The 24,099-nt window shown below is 40.4% G+C and overlaps 1 protein-coding gene across 3 annotated transcripts in view; it reads left to right on the forward strand.

Annotated features, from left to right (window-relative positions):
- The window catches only part of MYLK4 (myosin light chain kinase family member 4), an 86,284-nt gene extending 64,914 nt beyond the window's left edge, over window positions 1-21,370 (forward strand). For all 3 annotated transcript variants that reach the window (XM_019419911.2, XM_053904945.1, XM_053904944.1), the window contains 9 exons: window positions 1,325-1,418; window positions 1,492-1,601; window positions 2,553-2,694; window positions 5,692-5,762; window positions 6,562-6,690; window positions 7,307-7,459; window positions 10,664-10,742; window positions 14,515-14,587; window positions 17,279-21,370. In XM_019419911.2, the coding sequence (XP_019275456.1) occupies window positions 1,325-1,418; window positions 1,492-1,601; window positions 2,553-2,694; window positions 5,692-5,762; window positions 6,562-6,690; window positions 7,307-7,459; window positions 10,664-10,742; window positions 14,515-14,562 (826 nt within the window). In that variant the 3' untranslated portion in view covers window positions 14,563-14,587; window positions 17,279-21,370. The remainder of the gene's footprint in view (window positions 1-1,324; window positions 1,419-1,491; window positions 1,602-2,552; window positions 2,695-5,691; window positions 5,763-6,561; window positions 6,691-7,306; window positions 7,460-10,663; window positions 10,743-14,514; window positions 14,588-17,278) is intronic.
- Window positions 21,371-24,099: the final 2,729 nt, after the last annotated feature.

Here is a 24,099-nt window from a genome sequence, read left to right on the forward strand (position 1 = left end):
ACTCCACATAGCAGCTCATTTCGGTCTTCGGGGACATTAATGGCAAGCCAGCAACTGTTTCTCTGAAGGAGAAAAGTTTTTTGCAGAAGAGGCTTTGCAACAATTCCCAAGGCATTTTCTTAATCAGTAGCCATATGTGAGGTGCCTGGGGCTGTGTTTATGTGCTCCATTAAAGAGACTGCATCTGGAAAAGTAGTTGGAATTAAAGTCATCACTTGGTTTTGTTTACAGTAATGTCATTCTCTAAGACCCATCTGTTTCTGCACAGGTGTGTGGCTAAGTTGAGTGGGATGTGGTGGTACTCACCACCCTGCCTTGTCAGTTATTGCCACCACCCTCACCTCTGCAGTTCTCCAGGACTGTGGTGGACCTTAGGTTCACAGTGTTGTTCAGGAAGCTTCCCTTTTCTACCCTGCCATGATAGCCACATTGCACAAGCAGGCACCTGTGCTCTATTTTACTAACTCAGGAATCAAAGCAAGAAGTCAAATTTAAAAAAAAAATGCTTATTTATTTTGAGAGAGAGAGGGAGAGAGAGAAAGCATGTGTGCATGTGAGAGGGGGAGGGGCAGAGAGAGAGGGAGAGAGAATCCTAAGCAGGCCCCACACTGTCAGCACAGAGCCTGATGTGAGGCTCGATCTCACGAACCGTGAGATCATGACCTGAGCCAAAATCCAGAGTCAGATGCTTAACTAACTGACTGAGCCACCCAGACAATCCAAGAAGTCACATTTTAAAATTGTTAATGATTGTGTATTTCTGTATGTGATCACATTTGTAAGAAGCTGTCCTTCATAGTATATATAAATTTATATCCAAGCTAAACTGTTGAACATTTTATAGGTGATTATGCAATATGAATTTTTATTATATTTATCTATATGCAATATTGTTATTATTTTATTTATATGCAGTTTCCAAGAATAATTTTACAATCCTCGCCTATAGCCTGTATTATTCATATGCTTACAAAGCCTAGCTTATTACATTCATATGTATTCAGAAAGATTCTATTTTTTTCTATAACACAAATTCTCAAATTTTAGGGGGCGTATGAATCACCCAAGGAACATTGTGAAAATATAGATTCTGGGGCCTCACCCTGTATTCTTGCCTCAATAGTTCTGGGTAGGACCGGGAAACCCCTCAGCAGATTCAATGACCATGACCGATAGATACACGTTGACATTGTTTTAGAAGTTTATTGGCTACAGTAGATGCACTAATAGGTTTGCTCATTCAAACCCCAAAGGAGAAACGCCCTGACAACCCCATCTTCCACTTGGCCCTACCTCATGCTATACACATGCTCTTCTCTGGCAGGGGGCGCTTTGGCCAGGTACACAAGTGTGAAGAGAAAGCAACAGGTCTGAAGCTGGCAGCTAAGATCATCAAGACCAGAGGCACAAAGGATAAGGTAAAGGCCGTGCAACGTGGATCTCTCCTTACCCTCATCTTCGCCTCACTAAAGCACCTTTCCTTCTTCTTAGGATGAAGTAAAGAATGAGATCAACATCATGAACCAGCTGGATCATGTGAACCTCATTCAGCTCTATGACGCCTTTGAGTCTAAGAATGACATTGTGCTGGTCATGGAGTAGTGAGTGTTCTCCCTGCCCCTCCCTCCCCTGAACCAATGCATGCACCCATCCAGATCATCCCACAGAACCCATGACTATGCGGCTGCAGCTCTTTCCTGCTTCAGAAGTCATTAGATCCATGCTTGGTGCACCTCTGATTCTGATTGGTGTGTATTAGACAATTGCATCAGTTTCAGAAGGAAAATTACTTAGGAATACACATCTCCATGTGTGACTTTACTGAGATGAAGTAGAATGACAGCATAGATGTAGTTTTATATCGAAGTTATACTGTCAAATATCCAGCTTAAATATTATTCTGGTTAACCTGGAGGAACATGACCTTTGACCTACATTTTATTTTCAACTTAATCATTAATGCAAAGTTCACATCAAATTCTTAATAATTAGGGTTAAGATAGTTTCATTTAAATCACTTTTATAGAAAATTAATAGGTATTTAGTTAGAAAATGAGTAGTTTTAACTAACGCTGAATTAGTATTGTGATTCGGTTCATTCTTTCCTCTGCTTGGGGTTTCTTTATCATTGTACAATAGAAATTTTGGATAATAAAAAGTCCAGCATCAGAAGCACATAGAAACACTTTAACACTGAAATTAGTCTGAGAAGACCCTGTTTGACCTTCGTTTGGTATTTGGGATTCCTCTCCCTGCCTTTGTAGAGTCTTCTTTATCTTCTATGTGTTAGAGAATGGCAGATGTGGACTCACCCCAGAGCTGCAGCCACTGGATGACAGAGACCTTAAGACTTTCTAGTTGTGAAATTGATGATAGATAAAGTTAAGGTCTTCAGCCTAAGCATCATCTAACTGAGAGAATGACAGAGGTGAAGAAATCACTCTGTGCACACATTCCTTGGAAGAGTTATGGGAGCTTAAACACCGGGCTGCCACTATAAGAAATGGCTGTAGGACTCATGACTCAGGACTTTGTTCCTCTTCCCTCTTCAGCGTGGATGGAGGGGAGCTGTTTGATCGCATCATCGATGACAACTACAATCTGACCGAGTTTGACACCATCCTGTTCATCAAGCAAATATGTGAGGGCATAAGACACATGCATCAGATGTACATTCTCCATTTGGATCTGAAGGTAGAACATATTTTGTATGGTATGAAATGTAAACCCCTCCCTCCCCTTCCTCCTCTGGATCAGTGGGCCCTGTCAGATACTATATATCAGCTTGGGAAATCCATGCTGGTATGAAGTGTTATGTTTGGGAATTAATAAAAATCTGGATTCTTAGCATCATCTCCTCATTTCCAACTTTTGTCACCCCCTAATATTTTCATGTCTGCATCTTTAGGGACTATTATCCAGATTCTTGTAACTTGCTTGTGTTAAAGGAATCCATATGGGAGATGCTTTCCCTAAATGTTTAGAACTAAAACCACCACCACCACCACCATGGTCTCCTTGTTGTGTCCCTCTCATTTTTAGAATAAGTAGGTGGGAGGATTTTAGCTAACTCAGAATTCACTAGTGGTAGCCAAACTTTCTATCTCCCCAAGCATCCCTAGCAGTCTCACAAATTTTTAGGAGGTTCTGAACATTAGGGATTTGTTTTCTTGTGGGCATGCTAGAGCACTGGGTTGAAACCTATGGCAGAGTGGGATACAGGGCAGCCAGAAGGGTAGAGCTAAAATGCTAAGGAGCAGAGAAGGCTGGTGGCATTATGATGGACATAGTGGGGAGCCTATGTGAGCAGCAGGGAGCCAAGCCACCTTCCTTTCTTCTTTTATTTAATGATCCTTCCCTTTTGATCTCTCTCCTATTATGAAGTGCATAGAATTGGACTATACATAGTTACAACCAGTGAAAGACCCAAGCTCAATAACTCTGATCAGTTCTAATATTGGGGCTAAATATCATAAGCTGCTTCTTCTTGTGTGGCTCAATCATTTTCTCATTTCCCTGTTTGCACAACATGACCATGATATAAAATACATATTCTATAGAACATACCATCTATTGCAAGTCATAGGGGATTGTAGAGCTAAACAAATCTAACTTCCTTAAGTCGGCTTCCATGGTCCTCTCTTCTTATAATTTGGCTTCCCTCACTGTCTTGATTTATGTGCACTACCTCTCCTATTCACAGGGCAGGAGGAAGTGGTCTATAAAAGACAATGTCATAGGTTAAAAATCATTAGCAAAGCCCTTGGCTACAAACTGAGTTCTGTAATGTGTATTTTCATGAAGCATTTTCAATGAGTGTAGATATTCTGCAGATATCCCTAAAGGGATTTGATTGGCAACTGAAACTAGGACTTGACCTATCATAAGTCAAACAGCTCTGTATGTGGCTTCATAACATTGATTGAGGACTTGCAATGGGCAATTTTAGTTATGGCTTGTAGGTAAAGATTAACAGTAAAGGCAAAAGCTGGGTGGGTCATTAAGGACCACTCATCCCTTGCAGAAGTCTCCTTGGAAGGAAAATGGCCAAAAATATTAAGAATTCTTGTTACCATGGAGGAGAGATTAAAAGTGACTTAAAAATGGTCTTCTTTATATTTTTCTGTGTTTCACAAATCTCATTCAATGAATATGCTTTAATTTAATAATTAGAAAAAATTTAACTTTTTGAAGTATCCTCAAAACTGTTTCTTTACATTCAGCAAACATATTTTTATGTCACAGTATTCTTCGACAACTGAACAGCTTTATACATGATTGATCAGTTATTTGAGCATGAAACCAAATGTTCTTATGTAGCATCCATTCTCTATAAATAGCTTTTACTTGTAGACATCAGTTTTAGAGATATTTTAGAAAAGGGCCTCCAAAGACATTATGTCAACCAAATGGACCATTGAATATTGATAAGGAGACACTACTACATCATTTCATAAAGTGCTTAGTTTCTGATCTCATTTGAACCTACTCTCCACCCAGACAAATAGGGGAGGGACAGCCATGGTGCCACCTAAAAGGACATAGGATCTGGGGGATTCAGCAACTCAGCTAATGCACCCCAGCTCTTAGGAAAGAGTTGGAATTAGACCTTGAGAGTTCCAGGCAATTCTTTGAAAACTTTATTTCTTTTTTTATGGATGACCTTGACTTTATTACTTTTTTAATTTTTTAGAAGTTTATTTACTTTGAGAAAGAGAGAAAGAGAGAGAAGGAGCACAGGAGGGGCAGAGAGAGAGAGAATCCTAAGCAGGTTCCACATTGTCAGCGCAGAGCCTGATGTGGGCTTGAACTGATGAACCATGAGATCATGAACTGAGCTGAAATCAGACGCTTACTGAGCTTCCAAGGCACCCTGGCTGACCTTGACTTGAAATGAAATTCCTTATTTTTCTCAGACCTCAGTTTTCCAGACTTAACAAATACAGACACACTTGTAAGACATTCTATAAACGCTGAGTTCCATGCAGTGCTACTATCTATGCTTCTCCCTCTTCACCCAAGACAGTTGGATTGGCACAACAAAGTCTATCCAGAGTCAAACTCCAAGGGAACACTTAGTCAAGGGTTTAGGCATTGAGAAAAAACTCAGCAAAACTTTGGAATTGCTGAGAGTGAAGAATGAACGGGGGGGAAGCCTTTCTCTTACACATGACTTTCTCAAAGAGTAAGCACAAAGGGAAAATCTGGAGGTCAGGAGCGTTCACGTTATATTGCATACTCAGTGTGGCTGTTTAAATGAATCAGGCCATTTCTCCTGGAACTCATAAATCCTTGGGAAAGATATTCCTCCAAGAAGGGGAAATTCATACTTAATAATTTTAGGGGGGCAGATGTCAAGTCTGAGACAGCCTCCACCAGTCCATTTGAAAGGTACTGAAGCAGCCCCCTTGTCTTTCTTTCCTCAAGGAGGCCTCTGACTGAACTCACACATTATGGTAAACTGCAGAACCAGGGAGAGGGACAGGCAGGGTAATGCAAGGTTGGCAGGGTACCCACAACCTCATCCACCACATAATTAAAGGAGAAAATACCCACACAGACAAGCCAGCCCCAAAGTGAAAGGCCTGATATGTTTTTCCTGAGCATCGTTGTATTTTTAGTTGTGGTTCGAGGACAATTTGAGTGAATGATGGTTGTTTTCATTGCTAATGTGTCTCTTTCTCCTGGCAGCCTGAGAATATCCTGTGTGTGAATCGGGATGCTAAACAAATAAAAATTATTGATTTTGGATTGGCCAGAAGGTATGTGTATTTGGACATAGGTACATGAATGAAGGTAGGGAGCATGATGGATGCCCTTTCTTTGCAAAGATAAGTCTGATATACCTTTTGGTTTTATACTGTTATTTAGAATTAACTTAACAAAAATTATATCCCAGCCTTACCTTGCTGATTTTGGAATTGGAATGTTTAGAAATTTCTACAGTGCATCTAAGAAAAAAATATAAAAAACTTAAAATCTAATACAGTAAAGTTATTAAATTTGAAGACATTAATTTAGAATTTGTAATTTTCTCTTAGTCTTTTATAATTGTTCTATCTGTAAAGAGAAGATTTACTTTAAAAAATAGGTAGTGTAAACAAGATGGCAAAAGTTTCTGGTATGCTTAAGCTTCTTAAGTGAACAAAGAGTTTACGTAAACTTCAGCACGTTAATGTTGAATATAAAATGATTGTAAATTATTGCATTTCATTTATTCATTAATATGGGCTTATTCAAGCCATTGACATGTCAAAGATTTTATCAGTTTTCTTTTGTTATAATTCAGGTGTTCTAATTATTCTGACTGGCTTTTCCCACCACTGTTTTAGATTATTAAGGCTTTAGAGTATGAATTATTACTCTTAAACTACTGGAATTTTTTTTTAAAATTTTTAAACACTATTTCTTAAATATGTGATTTCCCTTAAAGTCTGTGTATTTTAAATTTGCTGTTTGGCTGAAGTTATTTTGTCTAACAGACTACATCTTTTCAGTTTCTATGATTGTTGACTTTTGATTGACCTTCTCCATCCCTCTACTTTGTTTCCTAAATTCTAGATACAAACCCAGAGAGAAGCTGAAGGTGAATTTTGGAACCCCAGAATTTCTTGCTCCTGAAGTTGTGAACTATGATTTTGTTTCCTTTCCCACTGACATGTGGAGTGTGGGCGTCATTGCCTATATGCTGTAAGCAGTTATCCAGTCTCTCTGACACTCACAAATATGAATAAAAACGTTAAATTAGGTCTTTTAAAAGTAAATAGCATCGTGCCATATTGAGTCACTTTCTAGGCTCTGTGGATCCTGTGGGTGAAAGGAATAAATTCTTTTCCTGCACATCACCTGAAAAAGTAAATGTATGTCTACTTGTAATCACTTTAACTCTTAGGGACACCACCTAATGCCATAAAAGTAATTAAAAAACATTAAAAAACAACGTGTGTCCTGATTTCCTAAATGACTAATGCTAGCCTTATTCCTCGGGGGTGACGCTCTGGTGTTTGCCCTCTGAGTGTGTGGCAGATTTTAGCAGCTGTAAATGCTTTAAAAAGGAAGTTGTGCTGTCCTTAGAGATTCATATTTCAGTGTAGCTGCTGACTCCATTGCTGCAGGTGTTGAATTAGGAGCTGGGGTGGGGGGAGTAAGCATTTTCTTGATTGCAAAAATACATTATAGAATTATGTTTAATTATCAGGTTATTTGCCTTCTCTCAGTTTTAAATGACAGAGCCCAAAAAAGCAACTATCTGTAAAGGATTTGAAGCTATTTAAACAATGCCCACTCTGGATCCTGTGTCTTACAGACTGAGTGGATTGTCCCCCTTCCTGGGTGACAATGATGCTGAGACCCTGAACAACATCCTGGCCTGCAGGTGGGACTTACAGGATGAAGAATTTCAGGACATCTCAGAGGAAGCCAGAGAGTTTATCTCCAAGCTTCTGATTAAGGAGAAGAGGTAATCCAAGTTTGTTCCGGGCTCTGGAAGAAGGAGGGATAATAGGGAAGCACATGCCACCACAATTCAAGTGAGATAATCCCTGAATTCCCTTAGTGACATCTCTGATGCCTGTGCAAAGTTGTAAATGGAAGGAATTTGATGCTCTTAATCTCATTTACTGAGGTCTGGGACTGGTTTGGTCCTGAGGCTTGAAAGGGGCTACAAAAACTTCCCTCCTTCTGCCTTTTTCAGTGAGGCTGTAGCAATTAGGGGCTCTTGCTAGGCCTCAAAATGAAGGGTTTGGAATAAGTTATTTCCATAACCCCTTTCACATCTACAAAGCATGTATCTGGCTCTGTGTAGGTGAACACCTAACTATCATTTCATTTGAGAACCTACTGTGGGCCAGACTGGGCCAAGTGCTGTATAGACATGCCTTTTTTTAAAAAAAAGTTTATTTATTTATTTATTTTGAGAGAGAGAGAGAGAGAGAGAGAGAGAGAGAGAGAGAGAGAACATGGGGAAAGGGCAGAGAGAGAGAAGAGAGAGAGAATCCCAGTCAGGCTCTTTACTGTCAGTGCAAAGCCCAAGAAAGGGCTTGATCCCATGTCTGTGAGATCATGACCTGAGCCAAAATCAAGGGTCGGATGCTTGACTAACTGAGCCACCCAGGTGCCCCAGACATGTTTTTTAACATCCATCCATCTCCAAGATGCTGGAATTGTCATTACAGTTTTATGGATAAGACTCTAAGTAGTTTTCCTAAGATCATATGGCCAGTAATTGGCAGAACTGATAGTCATGTCAACCTTCCCCTAAGGCTGTACATTTAACTGTGATATATAACATGGCCTCATATTTTCTGTCATGTTCAAACCACATTAATTCAAAATTCAGAGGATGAAGAAGAGTGATGTTGAAATATAGGTGCTGGCATTTTAGAATTATGGTTGGGGAAGGACATTGTGATTAACTAGTCAAAAACACTCTTACAGATTTTTTAAGCTTATTTTATTTATTTTGAAAGAGGGAGAGAGAAAGAGCACAGCAGGGGCAGAGAGAGAGAGAGAGAGAGAGAGAGAGAGAGAGAGAATCCCAATCAGGCTCTGCACTGTCAGCATTGAGCCCGATGTGGGGCTTGAACTCGCAAATGATGAGATCATGACCTGAGCCAAAATCATGAGTGAGATGTTTAACTGACTGAGCCACTCAGGTGCCCCCAGATGGTTTTGTATCGAAAATATATACTAGTAAATAGTATTTAAGATTTTCAAAGCCAACAATACTTGTTTCCTTGTTTTATTATCTCTACTGCTTTTAAGTTATTAATAAACATGACCATGAACAGATAGGAGGGTGTATTTGGGGAGAGGGGATTAAAGAAGTATCATGGACATTGGGTCTGGGGAAGTGCCTGACACAAAGGAGGCATTTTATGTATAATCCGCCCGGAAATGTGTCTGGGGCATTGAGAACAGATGTATAAAGTCCAGTCCCTGCCTTTAGGTAACACACGATCTAAGAGATAGGTGTTTTTAAAAAAGATATAACCCAATGCAGTTAATGCAAAGTTAGAGTATATTGAAAAGGGTCAGGACTGAGTCCTAAAGGATAAGGAGAACTTAGCCAGGCTGGTGGTGTCAGTATGAGGACAGGGGTAATGAAAATACATTGGTTTTATCTTTAATGGAAAGGCACAAAGCTGTTGTTACTATTATTATTTGTAGATGACTGAACACCAGGCACTGAACAGATAGAAGGTGTCAACTCTGTCAAGTTTTTGGTGGCTAAGATCCACATTTACTAAGAATCTATTTTACAGATATATTTTTATGTGTTACTGATTTAATCCTCTGGATTAAATGAGGAAATTGAGGCTGAGAGCAGTGAAGCAATCACACAGCTAGTGCAGTGCAGAGTCAGAGCAAGGCTTTTTGGCCTCCAGCACCATGTCCTGCCCCCTCCTTCAGTCTGAGGGTCACATTAATACCATGGGAGGGACAATTGCACATTTGGGCAGAATGACAACTGGCTGATTATTATTGGATGAAACTAAGGCCAACACCTGATACGACTCTCATAGAATACATTTCCATGTACAAAAATAAACTTGAAATGTATTAAGAATTTAATTATTAGTACTGTGTTATTGTTAACTTTTTAATAGTCAACTTTAACAAGTTTGACATTACAGTGCAGAAATAATAATTTTTTGGGCACTATCAGCTATTGGAATGCTTCTGGGGGTCCAATACTGAAAATGTATAATATTCAACAAAATAGCACTTCCCTCTGAGGTTGGTAGAGGTCAAGAGTTTTAAGAAACATTACATTTGCCTGCTTCGGGTCCTGCCAATGGTGACACTCTCACCAAGTTATTAAACTTTCCTTCATGGTAAAGATTTATCATCTCTTCAAATCTTATACTTAAATATTTGTTATCTGATGAAACAATTTTATTGAAGCAATCTACAAACTGAAGCTCCATGACTGCTTGAAATTATTTTCTTGATACAATTTCAGAAGTAGACTCCAGACTGTTACACTCACTTGTAGTTTTTTTGTTGAAAGGCTATTTAGTTTAATGTGATAACAATTAGCACACAAGACAAGTTTACCAAATTTAGAATTAGAATATAATCTCTATAATTCTTTCTCATGTTATTTTTTAAGCTGTATAAATGTTTGCTGTCTCAAAAGGATATAGTTTCTTTGTAAAGGTATCTAATGTACTCTGTCTCAGTACTTATATTAACTCTCTATCTATTTAAGTCTTTAAAATGTCTTAATTCAAAAATTAGTGCTACATATTATTCAAAAGTTTTAATATATAAATTGCTCTTGCAATTATCAAGAATCATTGTAGCATTTTGCTCTGGCAGTAGTATGTATACATTTATTCTTCCATTGACTGATAGAAATTCAATCCATGAAGCTCAAACATGGCATGAAAAATGGTTACTTGTATTTGAAAGTAGATGTTCAATTAATAACAAGAATTTTGAATGATTTGTCTCACTTGTCTTACCACTGTTGTTACCCTGACTGGTTTGATGGTAACCTACAATCATCAATGATAGTTCCAGAAAAAGTAGAATTGCCTGTGAATTTGACATGTGGCCATCTGGTCTCCCAAAGGGAATGGCCAGAGCTGAGGTTGAATGGCAGATTCAGGACTCATTTGGTATATCTCTGCTAACAGCCTTCTGAATCTCCCTTTAGTTGGAGAATAAGTGCAAGTGAGGCTCTCAAGCACCCCTGGCTGTCAGACCACAAGCTCCACTCCAGACTCATTTCACAGGTAACCAAGGTTTGTTGCTTTTCCTCTCATTTTCTAACTGACCTCAATCTTTGGATAATCAGAGGCTAGAAGCATCCCAGCCTTATATGGGTTTCTGTCTCATTCCATTTCTCACAGCCTTCAAATCTTGGGTTAGTGTTGAATTGCTTAAAATGCTTTTATTAAGCAGTTTGTGTTTTGTCAAATATGATGTTTAGGAGAGTATTACTTTCAGCATAACTAATGTGTTTATTATTCAATCATTATACTTATTATAAAATAAATTACATCACTGTACTATGCACACATACTTATATACATAGTCTAGAATATATAAACAAATAATGTTTTGGAAAATATATGTTAGTGTATATTCAGGATAAATAGTCCTCCTTAATTCAGAACTCAGATTTTTAACTTTTGTGTTTACCTGGTTCAGTATGCTCTGGGAACCAAAAAACTGTTCTACTCAGGTTGATCCAGAGAGCAATGTAAATCTATGTGAAGGAGACTCTTACCAAAGACTGAATGAAGATGACCTAAGTACTGGTGTGTTGTCGTTGTTGTTTTTAATCTTTTTTCTCCTCAAGTTTCTATTTAAATTCCAGTTAGTTAACATATAGTGGAATATTAGTTTCAGGAGTAGAGTTTAGTGATTCATCACTTACATATAACAGCCAGTGCTCATCTCAAGTGCTCTCCTTAATTCCCATCATTCATTTAACCCTTCCCCCTACCCATCTCCTTTCCAGCAACCCTCAGTTGGATCTCTATAGTTAAGAATCCGTTTCCAGGTTTGTCTCTTTTTTCCCTTTTTTCCTAAGTACTTGTTGACAATAATTGAGCCCACACTCTGTGATAACTTTGTACAATAAGATTCCTAATCTACTTATTGCCTTAATTCCTATTTATGTCCAAGAACTCATCTGTCCCTTTGGCACAGATTCCTTCCCTAAGCTTCAGATGCATATATCCACTTGACATTTCCACTTGGATCTCCTCCGTCCTAAACTGATCTCATCTTTTCCATCTCACCTCTTCCTCCACCATTCTCCCAGAATGGCCCCCCATTGAATGACCTAAACCAAACCCGAGGGCGTTTTTGTTGTTTCCTTCCTGTCCCTCAATCCTCCCATCTCATATTTGATTTATATCCAAGTTCCGTACATTATTTTCCCTAATTACTTCTAGAATCTGTCTAACCTTGTTCATCCCGTTTGTTATCCTGGCCCATGACACCCCTCATCTGAATTACTACAACAGCCTCCTCCAGACTTTCTCCACCCACATCCCTGTGGATTATACAAACAACACAGAAGCAAAAGTGTAACATTTAAGTAACTCAACTAAACATTTAGGATGTTTACCTGGCCAAGATGTAGGGAGAGGCAAGAAGCAATGTGTGCCTTCGGGCCTTGTCAGGGAAGGTCTGACATGAGCATGGTTAAGATGGCTGCCGTCATGCCCTGGAGTCATATGCGTTTGATACACTTTCATTTCCTCCATCTCTGTACCCCATCCTCCCTACTTCTCAGGGTTTTGGAATGGAGCTTTTTCAGTGACCAACAAACCTTGGAATGACTATGCTTCAGGTACTCATTTTTTCCACATCCAGTTTTTATTGAAATTAACTTTACTTCTAAATTCAGCATCAGTACTGAGTTTTATTTGTGTCTGAATATACCTTTCCTTGATAATTGGTACTGATGTCAAGTAAAAATAGACTTTTTACCTAGTTGGTACCTCACCCAGACTACATAAACTGCTTATTAGGGTTACCAACCTATTTTGGGCCAATTTTCCACCAATGTATTTTTATCCAAGCTTATTGGTGTCCAAATAACACTTTGACGTGGTAGGACAATATGGAAACCACAACAGATAATTAATGACATTATACAGTTTAAAAAGTGCTTAAAATATTTTTTAAACCATATAACAACAGCAAAAATCACCTTTTTGTTATTCTATCCAACTGTTGGTACCTAGGTAAATTGATATTTCAAGAACGATGGAGATTTGAAAAAAAATTACAAATTCCACTGTATAAATCTAGTCAGTTATCATTAAAGTTATAATTATATGGCACTGTGCCAGGCACTGTTCTCACTGCTTTACAAAAAATAATTCATTTAATCCACATACCAGTTCTCTGAAACAGGTGTTGTTATTATCCTCATATAGGTAAGGAAACCGAAGACAGGGGTACTTGTCCAGGATCTCACCAGGAGGAAGTGATGGAGCTAGCTCCCCAGTGTAGACAGGCAGGCTCTGGAACCTGGGCAGAGCTTCACTACTCTACTATCCTGCTGGATAATGGGCTTCTGGGCAAAGGAGGCCTGATGATATTTCCAGAACTCTTCCTGTACAGTACATTTTTGGTGTTCTTGAAAGCCAGTATTCAAGCTTAGTGTATTTTATTTTTCAAAGAAATATTGAGACTAGATTTTTCCAGAAGATTCATTTTTGGAATAATCTTGGTTCTGATATGTTTTATAAAATCAGAATGTAACTTTATGTTGAACATTTAACTCTTACCCCAAACTATTTACTATTCAAATCGAAATTATATTTTAAAAGCCTTTTATAAACTTTTATTTATCTCTTTTAATTGTTTCATGCTTAAAACACTTACAATTTATTAACCACTAAACATGCTTATAATCAGTCAGTAAATTTAAAAAGGATTTTTCCTTAGGAATTAAAGCCCTGTAGCTCTCTGCCTTCTGTATTATGCTCTTACATTGCCAACCATCCATACATAAGCCACCTTCCATCAGAAACAGCTCTCAGCTTGAGTGGAACAAAGCATTCCCAAATTACAAATCTATTAGAACCCATCAAGCATCTACTGCAGGCTTAATAAATGTGTTGGGCCTGGAGGAAAGAAAAATGAACAAATATGGCATTGTTTCTTTTCTGCTAGAACTAATAAGCCTCTACCTTTCCTTCCCAATCCCAGTGTTACAACCTCAGCTCTTGCCCTTTTTCCAATATGCTGAACTAATAAAATACTGTAGGAGCTGATATTCCATATCTATCCATCTCTTTTCTAATTCACCAAATCATTATTTCATTAATGACAACTCTGATCATATTCCTCCCACACCATAAATTCTTCCAGTATTCCCCATCGTGCACACCAAACTAACACACCCAACCGTCCAGCCTGCTCTGACATGCCCTGATATCAGGTGTTCCATCCTGTCTTTGCTACTGCTTCCAGATCAGCCCGAATCCTAGTGAGTGCCTGAGACCTACTTTAAATGCCACCTCCTTTAAGATGGTTCTTCTCAACCCCCAAACTGGAGGTGCTTTTTTTGTCTTCTTGAACCTCTCTTGTGGCACTTAAATAACGCTTGAAAACTTTTGGAAGAAGCAAAAGTTGTATCTGACTCATTTTTGTCCTCATCTGGTCTCAGTCTTGACCCTCAAGCTTTGTCAACATGAATATTTGTGGAAGGGAGTTTTGACCAAACACACACATAAAAATGAAGTGTCATTAGGTGCTCAGCTCTTTGTTTCTGACTCTGAGAGGAAAGGTAGTGATGACAGGGGAAAGTGGGGAATGCTCAAGCTGGTCCCTGAAGGTGGTTCAATGCATCTGTTGGAGGGTCATGAACAGTTTAGGCTTCTAGAACATCTCTTGAAGAGCATTTTCAACCAGTAGGAAGTTATTGACTCTTCAGGTGTTCTCATATCAGAAGTGAGGAATGAAATTATATATATATATATATATATGTTCTAATTCTAAAGTTCTAATTCTTCTTCAAATGTCTTGTGATTTCCCTAGAAGAAGAAGAATTGCTGCTCTAATGCGAAGGACCTTGTGACCAAATAGTCCGTGGAAGGTGCCCATTTGAAAGGTTAGTCTCAGGTCTTTCTGAAGAGATGTTGTGCAAGCCTTAAGAGGGAGTAGCAAGAAAGAAACCAAATGTGTGTTGCACTGACTATGTGGGAAGCAGGGCAGTGTTTCTGCTGAGGGGGAGGGCCCCAATTTTGGACTGTTGTGTGTGCAGCCTGGCTCTGCCATTTTCTAGCACAGAAACCTCAATTTCCTGTTTTGTGGGTTGGGGATAGTCTTACTTCCTATGCTTGTTGAGTGGCTCCAACAAGATAATCCATGCAAAGCCTGGATACCAGGGCCTGGCACATAGTAGGTACTTGATAATTATCTCAGTAGGTGCCAGTAATTGAACAAAACCATCTCTGGTAGTCCTTACAATTGGGATCAGAAGAAGTAATACCTTTTTTGTGCTGATGGGGAAACCAGTCTCGAGACCCACACACTAACTCCCCCAAAGTCACGTAAATGGTACAGCATGACTTCTCAAGTGTCTCTGAATTTAAAGCCCATGCTTGTTTTTCTTTCCTGAACTGCTTCCTGGTATTGGCCCAGTCTTGGAGCTGGAGGAACCATACCACTTCATACACAGCCTGTACCCTGCTTAGAATTTTGTCAGAATTATTAGGAGATGGATTTACACATGAATACTTTTGATTGAATCAAAAGCTAGCTTAATTTATGCCCTAAAGGAGAAGCCTAAGGCCTTGTACTTATTACAGAGAACTTTTAGAAATCTCAACATATATGTCCTTGTTGGGGGGCCATTTACCCTCCAGCAAGCCAGTTCTCTCACTTGGGGCAGTAAGCCCATGGCCACTGTTGCCACTCAATTTTAACAAATGTGTAGGACTGATGACTTGTGAGTCTGCATTCTTGCTGCCTGCTGGTCTTACTCTCTTATTCTCATTTGTATTTACTCTGGTCCTGAGGTTTTTGTTTGTCTGTTTGACTCTATATTCTTGCAAGCTGCCTTGAAATCTTTTGTAGAATAAGATCGGGTAGAAATAAGTCAGTACATCATAATAAAAGTCCCAGGCCAGAGTTAGGAAAGCACTCAGCCTTTGGTGTAAGGGTCATTCCTTCCCAGTCTACCACTTATGTAGAAATCTATGAAACATCAGCAGGAAGGCTTGTGCTTCCTACTTACAAAGGCCACTATCATGGGTCAAAGATAGCAAGGACGGTAAAGTTTTTGGAAGAGTAGAAGGTAGCTATGTGCCTTGTGATAATGTGGAGAAAGGAAGGACGCTGCCTGCTCCCAGGCCTGGGTGGTCAGGCTCACTGAGGTACAGCCTGGCCTTCACCCGTGAGTGGTGGGCACCAGAGTCTGCGGGGAACTCTCCCTCCCTCCATCCCCCAGCAATTTTGTCTCCGGTGACCACAAACCTCAAGGGTTTGCCACAAACTGCCTTCCCACCCTAAGCACTGGAGTCACTTTTGAGGCCTGGTAGGAATGAATTCATTGGGTGACTGGAGGTTGCACTGCAAGGCATGTCTGTCACCAGGGGCTGGCAGGGAGAGAAAGAGGAGGAAATGGTAGTGGGAGGCAGTAGAATCCTTCCATGCCACGTTGGTCCTTTGAACCCAAGGCAATGTAGGCCAGTAGCAGCCCAAGCAGTGACAGTTATGTGGAGGACAAAACATTGGAGCTGATGACACTGGTACAGTTAGCTACTGTCTTTGTTGAATTGCTTGATGAGACCTTTGAGCGTGGTCAGGTCTGCCTCCAGACGGTCCCTTGGGCTGGCTGCCTTCCTCTCTGGGGACCTCAGCTCCAGTGGGCCACAGAATTTCAACTTGGTTGCACTGCAGGCCTGGGAAGCATTGTTTAAGGTCCATGGGATGTGGGTGCCTCCCAGTTTACTTCTTTTACTCTTTTTTTTTTCAAATTAAAATGTGAGCTTAAGACATTAACTCTGAGAGCAGCCTCATTTGAGAAGAATTTTTTTTAAGTCATTTTTTATAGTATTTCCTGCCAGGATAAGATGGGGTTTTTGGCAAGCTTTACAAGTGAGTAAAACCAACTTTGTGATAATATTGATTTTTAAAATCTGGTGGTTGAAGATTATTCCTGTGGAAAAAGAATGACTTCCAGGCCCTGTGAATAAGGCAGGATCCATCATGTCGATTGAGGCATATAAATCTCCTGCAATTTGTTAGAGGTTTTTTGATGCATTGAGGAAATACTCTAAAAATCAACCTGGTGGCATTTCGTTTTGTGTTTCTGTTCCATCTTTTGCCAACCCGTGAACTATGAATTTAGGACACTTTCTCAGAGCCATGAATTTAGGACACCTTCTCAGAGTTTGATGTAGGGTAGCAAACCCTGTGCGGGCCTATGTCAAACGTGGTCATAAAGCAAATGAAAATCTTTCCCACGCGCAATCTGTGGCCTTACTTTGATGCGGGGTCAGGCTGACAGAATGGATGGTGTGGTAGCAGCTGGGGAGCTGGCTGTGCCTCACATGAAACAAAGAGGCCTTGTCCTTCGATCTTGCAAATAGTACGAAAATATCTTGCATAAACTGAAAAAAAAAAAACCCAACTCGGGTAAGCAGTGGAATCCTGCAAGGGGTTTCTTTTTTTCTCTCACATGCACACATACATTATAAAAAAATCATGTGTGGTTTTCCTAAGGCGCACAACCAACTAATTACAATTTTAAAAGCCCTGCTGAATTAACAAGAGTCATATTTTGTTTGCTTTGCAGGAAAACTGCTGCGGTTGCTGCTGCTTTGAGAAGATTTTTGGAAAAATCAGCAGTTCTGATGCCTTGACCCCTGTGATGACGGGTGGCCCTGGGGGGGGCGGTGGAGCCGCTGCACTTGAACTCTGAGCACCCAGTTAAGGGGGACACCTAGTCCTGTGGTCCCAGGGGGTGCAGACAAGCCCTGCATCCCTTTCCTCAACTCCCCAGACCCCATGGTAGTGCACAACGGGAAAGATGCTTCCCTGCCATCTTGAGTTTTCAATTTTTAATTTTTGACTTTAGACACTGGGGCAGGGGGTACATTATTTCTGCTCTTTCTCAGCTTATTAGAGCAATCATACCGGAGATTTATTTGAGACATTTAAATCTGGAGGATACATTTAGAGGGAGAAAACTGCTTCCAGTCCTTAAACTATGCCTTTCAAAGGGGGCCATCATATCGCCAGAAAAAAATTCTGTCTTTTGCACCCTTGAGCATTTAGTTTCTCAGACTCTATTATAATTTTTATTTGGTCTGAAATCAGGTGAATCCAACTGATAAATAATTTACTTTCTGGAACACAAACTGTTTTTGAATCCCGAGGCAAGAGGCATCAGACGTTATATCTTCCATATATCCTGAACTTTCTCCAAGTTCATCAGTTTCTTCTGAGTAGCTGATTCTACTTTCAAATGCGTGACGTGCATTTCACAAGACACTCCCTGCTGTCTTCTGATTGTACATTTGCTTGCATGAAATGCTCTAGTTTTCACAGGTGGAGCAAGAGGTATCTGTTTATGGTTAGTCTTTGGAATTACAACCTTTGGAAAAATGTTGATAGTCACAAGAACTTTCCTCATGCTGCCATTACCAATGAAACATGGGCCGTGTGCATGCCAAGGAAGGACAGTGCTTTGCTTCCAGTGTTGCAATGACTCGGGAAATAGCACTCAGGCTTCTGGGTAAATTCCAGCATTTCTGAAGACCGGTAATCTCACCTACGTGGAGTCTCACATGGCTCAGTGGTTGTGAAGAAAGAACATCCAGAAATCAACGGTGAGGGGAACACTGCTGCTCACTCTTTGGATATGAGAATAACTTCCAGTTGGAAGCTTCTTCTTGCTCCGGAGCTCATGTGGCATTTCATTACAGATATTTAATAATGGACATGAGCCTGACCGTATACAGCACAGAAGGGCATCGGGCCTCTCAAGGGTGAAACGTGCGTCGTTTCTTTACGAAGAGGAGGCCACGCAAAGCCACACTAAATTCCTATTACACATCCAGCATCAAGCTCACTATTCAGCCTCTTAAGTTTTCCTCATATTTCCCATTTCCAAATAACTCCTGTGTTGAGATCAGCTATAATAATGTCTTTATTTTTAGCTGTAAATCATTCTAGGCTCTGGTAGTCACAATAGCAGTGACATGAAATAAGAATGACTTGATGGCCATGTTAGTGAGGGCAGTTTTAATTGGCATTGACTTTTCTCCATTATTGCTCATATGCACCTAGTGGATGCTTATAGCATGCCCATGAATAACTAAATGTGCAATGTTCTTATTCTCATGTGTAAGGTAAAAGGGAAGTAGAGACAGAAGAAAATGTGTAATTTAGTTAGGACCATATGCCAATTTAGTGGTCATGCTAGCTATAAAACTGACTCCTTTCTAGCTTTGCTCTTACATTATGATGCATTTCTTTTTTCCTTTGACCTATGCATTTATCCAAGGTTGGTTTTCTCCTGTTCATGTTATGTGACTGTGCTTAAAATGGTTAATTTGGTTTCCTTAAAAAAAACAAACAAACACGTACACACACACACACACACACACACACACAAACACAACAAAGCCTTGTGACTGAAGTGTTATATTACTGTGCTATCTTTAGCTGATGGTATTCATTGAGGCTGGAAAAATACAAGTCAGTGCATGCATTAATACTCAGACCACAGAGAGCTGGCATTCACTCAAATGCTAAATAAGACGCAAGGGTCTGATTTGAAACCCCTCATGGAAGGGCGTTTTCTGTCCTGTGGTGTGGAATCTCTACCAGATAGAGCAGGAGATCTTTTGCATCCAACTCTCATCCTGACTCACGCTGGCAGAGAAGCTTTCACCAGACCCCAACACACGTGGGACAGGCAGCTTAGGCCAAATGAAGGAACGATTTCTTTGACAAATTAATCCACTAATGACCCTGCAGTCAGTGGGTGTGATTTTTTTAAAAAAGAGGTTTAGAAAGGAGACTCTACTTTAAAAACGAATCTCCTTTGAATTTGGAGTTGAATTTCCACATTTGGATGGGGAGGTATCCCCGTGCCAGCGGGGTGCCTTTTATATGAGAGCTGAGGATAGTTTGCATCGCAGAGTTGATTATTACAGTCTACAGTTACAGTGAAATGGGAGATTTTCGGTCTCCTGCTCATCCTGTTCCCTCCCTCCACACCCATGTGTGGCTGCTCCAGCAAGCACTGGTAACTTGGTAGATTGCCACTTTGATGGGAAAGGGGGCTTTGCACAGCAGAGGAATCAAACCAGATGCAAGCATGGACCAGAGAAGCTGAGTCTGGCGAGACTTGGGCTATTGTGATCAATTTTTCCAAGAAGTCATTAGGATTTGATAGGCTGTACTTCTCCCCCACCCACTTAATGGACGTTATGGCTTCACTCACTCGCATTAGGCAGTAGCCATTGCTTTAGAAAATAGAGGAAATTAAAGCACTGATGTGGCACTTCCCACTGCCTAGAGAGAAACAAACCTCACAAAGGATTAAAGAAACAGCATGCCCCTTTTGTAATTTGTAAGACACCAACACTTACCCACAACCTGTTGCTATTTCAAAAAATCAGGGAGAAAAGAGCTCATGCCCTAATTTGTTACATAAAAGCATCTGAAATGGATTCTCACCTGAACTACCTTGGGGAAAGATTTCCAAGTCAAAATTGGGTAATTCTCATGTTTGTTTTTTAGTTACTTTTTGTCTGACTTGACATTATTTTGCTTTCTTTCCTCAAAAATGTAAATAGGCATGCTGCTATTGTTGTGGCATACTTGGATGTGAATGTGTTTTGAAAGATACATGAATTATTACATTTTCACTATTTTTATGGAAACTAGAGTAGAATTTTTTTTCTTGTTTTAAAATCAAAATATGTATTTGATATTAGGGAAATGAGGGTCTTATTCTTTATTTCATTCCTTTATTCTTCCTTCTGCTCCCAGTACCCCCACCCTAGGCATTAGGCAAATGGTGTCAGGATGCCTACATGTGCTTGCTTAGTTAGGATTACAGGCCAGCTGAGGGAACCTCATTTGGAAAGTTCATCTGTGCAAGTGAGGCAAGAGGGCAAAGCAGGGGTCTGAGCAGGCATGCCCAGTGAACTCAGTTCAGCTCTCTATCCGCTGGCAAGTTCAGCATGGGTCTAGACTGCATGGCTCACTTCTCAATAGCTGTGATGCTCCCTATTTTGCTTTTGCTTTGTTTTGATTTTTTTTTTCTTCTTTCTCTTTTTCTTCAGTTAGAATCAAAGTCCATCTTCTTATCCATCACAATGCTCCCCTGAAGCCTTTTTGGGATGAAAATTATATTCCCAAAAGGCAAATGGCTTGCTGTCCTAAAGGAAACTTGAAGCTGGACTATCAGACTATCAGATGCTCAATTTCCAGATGAAGGCAACTTCCTTGCCTTGCACGAAGTCAACAGTTTCTCACATTTGAAGGTCTATGTATGTCTCCTAGATACATTTCAGTCAGGTGTACTTTCCATAAGTGATCTTTATGTGTGTAGTTTCACCTTCCATGAAGGCTTATAACTCAACCACTACTTATTCAAGAGAGCAGAGAACATCTAATACCTGAGTGTTCCGATCTTGAATTGTATGTATTTTGTATTTGTCCCATCCGATAGATGTCAGTGAGTCCTTTCGATGAAGTTTAGTAGTGTAGATAAGAAATAAAAATGGATTCACAATGTGGTGACTGAATTTGTCATGTATATTTTTTATTTCTGAACATAGTTCAATTCAGCTGTATTTCTTTGCCTTATAAAGATGTATAACAGTCATATATATGTATTATATTGACAAATAAACATGGACTTTATTTATCCTTTGGTTGATGAGCTAAATTATTCAAATAAGTGGACTTGGTAAATGCAGTACAAACTCTTTTTTATGACAAGTTCTGACACGTTAAAAGTCCCATGACATTAAGACCCCATACCTTAAAAGAATGATGCCATGCTATTTATTTGGGGCTCCAGATCCGTTTGCACACTGGCCAGCCCCAAGGTGGAGAAAACAACTCTCCCAGTTGAAAACATGGTGATTGCAATGTACCCACAAAGATTTAGGATTTTTGTTCCCTATGAATAGAAAACATTGACTAAGATATATGTAAAGTGTCTAGTATCAGAACACTGTTTAATAAATTAAGGCAATTAGCAATTCAATCCCTTTAATGTATCTTAGTGAATATTCCTCAGATGCTTGTAAGGCACCTGCTTCAGAAAATCTGCCACTGAAATATTTCAGTATATAATGGCCACCCAGTCATCAGCAGCCACATTGCTTTCTGGGGGCAGCATTGGCCGGAAATGCTGCTGAGACTCTTCAGCATCAAGCATGCCTTTGTGCCTGAGGATGACATTCACACCCATGTCAACATTCATATGTTAGCCCAGCAGTGATCAACACTGAGATACTCAGTGTCAACAAAACCGCCCACCTTTACCTGGCTTGAGACAGACCCACTGAATTTTCTATTGTCTCACACAAAGTAATCCTATCCCTCTCTTTAGAATGAGCCCCAGGTTTTTCCCCACTCTGACCTCTAGGTGAGGTATTCTGACTTCTTCCCCAAAGTGGGGAAACCTCATTGATCATTTGTGATATTGTGATATTTTAACAAATATATATTTGGTCTTATCCCTGGTTCCTGGCACAGAGTTCCTAAAACCCTTGGAATTTCCTGAGTAGCAAGGATGAGAAGAGTGAGTATCTTTTGTTATTCATCATCAGCCCCTTGTAACCGCACCTGAGTTTATGGCCACTGAGGTCATTCTTGGAGGATGGGGTCGGTTGACAGAGGAACCAGCCAGGTGATTGAAGGTTGGAACTTCCAACCTCCTCTCTCCACCTCCAGGGAGGGGGAAGGAGCTGGGGACTGAGTTAATCACCAACGGCCAATGATTTTATCTATCATGCCTATATAATGGAATGTCTATAAAAACCCCACACAAAGAGGTTTGGAGAGTTTCTGAGCTGGTGAACAAGAACACATCCATGTGCCAGGGGAGTGGTTTACCCCAAACTCCAGAGGGACAGAAGTTTCTGTGCTTATGACCCTTCTGGACCTTGCCCTATGGACCTTCTCATCTGGCTGTTCATTTGTATCCTTTATAATGCCCTTTATAATAAATTGGTAATAATGAGTGAAGTTTTCTCCTGGATTCTGTGAACCATTGTAGCAAATTATTGAGTCTTAGGAAGGGGTTACAGGGAGCTTAGATTTGTAGTCATGTCATACAGAAGTGGGGGGTAACCTGGGGACTCACCACCTGTGATTGGCCCCTGAACTAGGGGCAGTCTTGTGGGACTGAGCTTTTAACCTGTGAGGTATGTGCAAACTCCAAGTAGTTTGTGCTAGAATTGTTTAATATGAGGAAAACCTCCACACATTCAGTGTCAGAAATGGTATGAGTAGAGATACAGTTTTCCTTTACCCTCAAATATTGGAACAATATAGGTCCCAATGGACATCTCCACCCTTTTACAAAAATAAATCCTCAGTGCTAGAGTTTCAGGGCCTGGAACTCAGAGATAGGAACCAATCATATTCCCACCTCTCCTTGCCCTCTCCTGAAGTAAACTGAGTGGGTCAATCTCCCTCACTTCCTGCACAAAGGGAGGGCACTGAAACCCACTTCATCTTTTCGTTTGAGCACTCCTTGCTCTGAAAGGGGACACCAACCCCACCTCATGATCCACACCCATCAGGAGGATAAGTGGTTCCTGATGCTCCTCCTTCAGTAACTTATTTCTCCTTCTCCTCATACTGGGCTTCTCCAAGAGCTTTTAATTTATGTTCCACAGGCATTGTTGCAGGTACAAATAGGGTCTCATGAAAGGTACTAATCTGTATTTAGTTGGCTCATGGCCTCAACTGCAGAGCTTAGGTCCTCTGAACCCCCTCAAACTCACCCAGTTACTTGTAGAGACGTCTAAAGTATTCTTACACAAGTTTAGAAATGGTATGTCAGGGAGAGTGGCCTCTCCTGGCAGGACACCACCTGAGGGTACCTCCCTGCTGCTGCTCCAGCCCACCCTGAAACAGCTGCTCCTGCCAAGTGCTGCCTCCAGGCTTCCCTCAAGAGGCCAGGACTCCAAGTACCTGGAGACCTCATCACATGAACACTATGTGCACAGTGTCATGAAAGTGCAGAAAATGTTCAGTGCCCTGTCAGTCTCATGCTTCGTGCTGGGACAGACCTAAGCCGTCACAACTTAAGCCTAGTCACCACAGCTATCGGGATCTTCTTGGGAACTCTTACAAGCTTCCAATAGGTAAAGATAAGTGAAGGCAGAAGTCTTCTCCCCCGTAAGCCAACTATTAGATGGTTCCTCAGCCTAGTTCCTGCCCAGAGAAGTTTGAGAATTCAAATCCCTTACCTCTTTGTGCTCCCTCTGCCCATCTTAGTCCAAGCTGGTGGTGCACCTGGTGACGTGAATCTTTTAAAAATTGTATAGGTCACCTGTGAATTTTTATTGGGATTGACTCCATTAGAAAAAACCACCCCCACAGATCTCTTCGAGAATCACTCTTCTCTGCCTTGGA

The sequence above is a fragment of the Panthera pardus genome, unplaced genomic scaffold, assembly GCF_024362965.1.
Source record: "Panthera pardus isolate Hobbes unplaced genomic scaffold, ASM2436296v1 HiC_scaffold_17, whole genome shotgun sequence".
NCBI classification, from domain to species: Eukaryota; Metazoa; Chordata; class Mammalia; order Carnivora; family Felidae; genus Panthera; species Panthera pardus.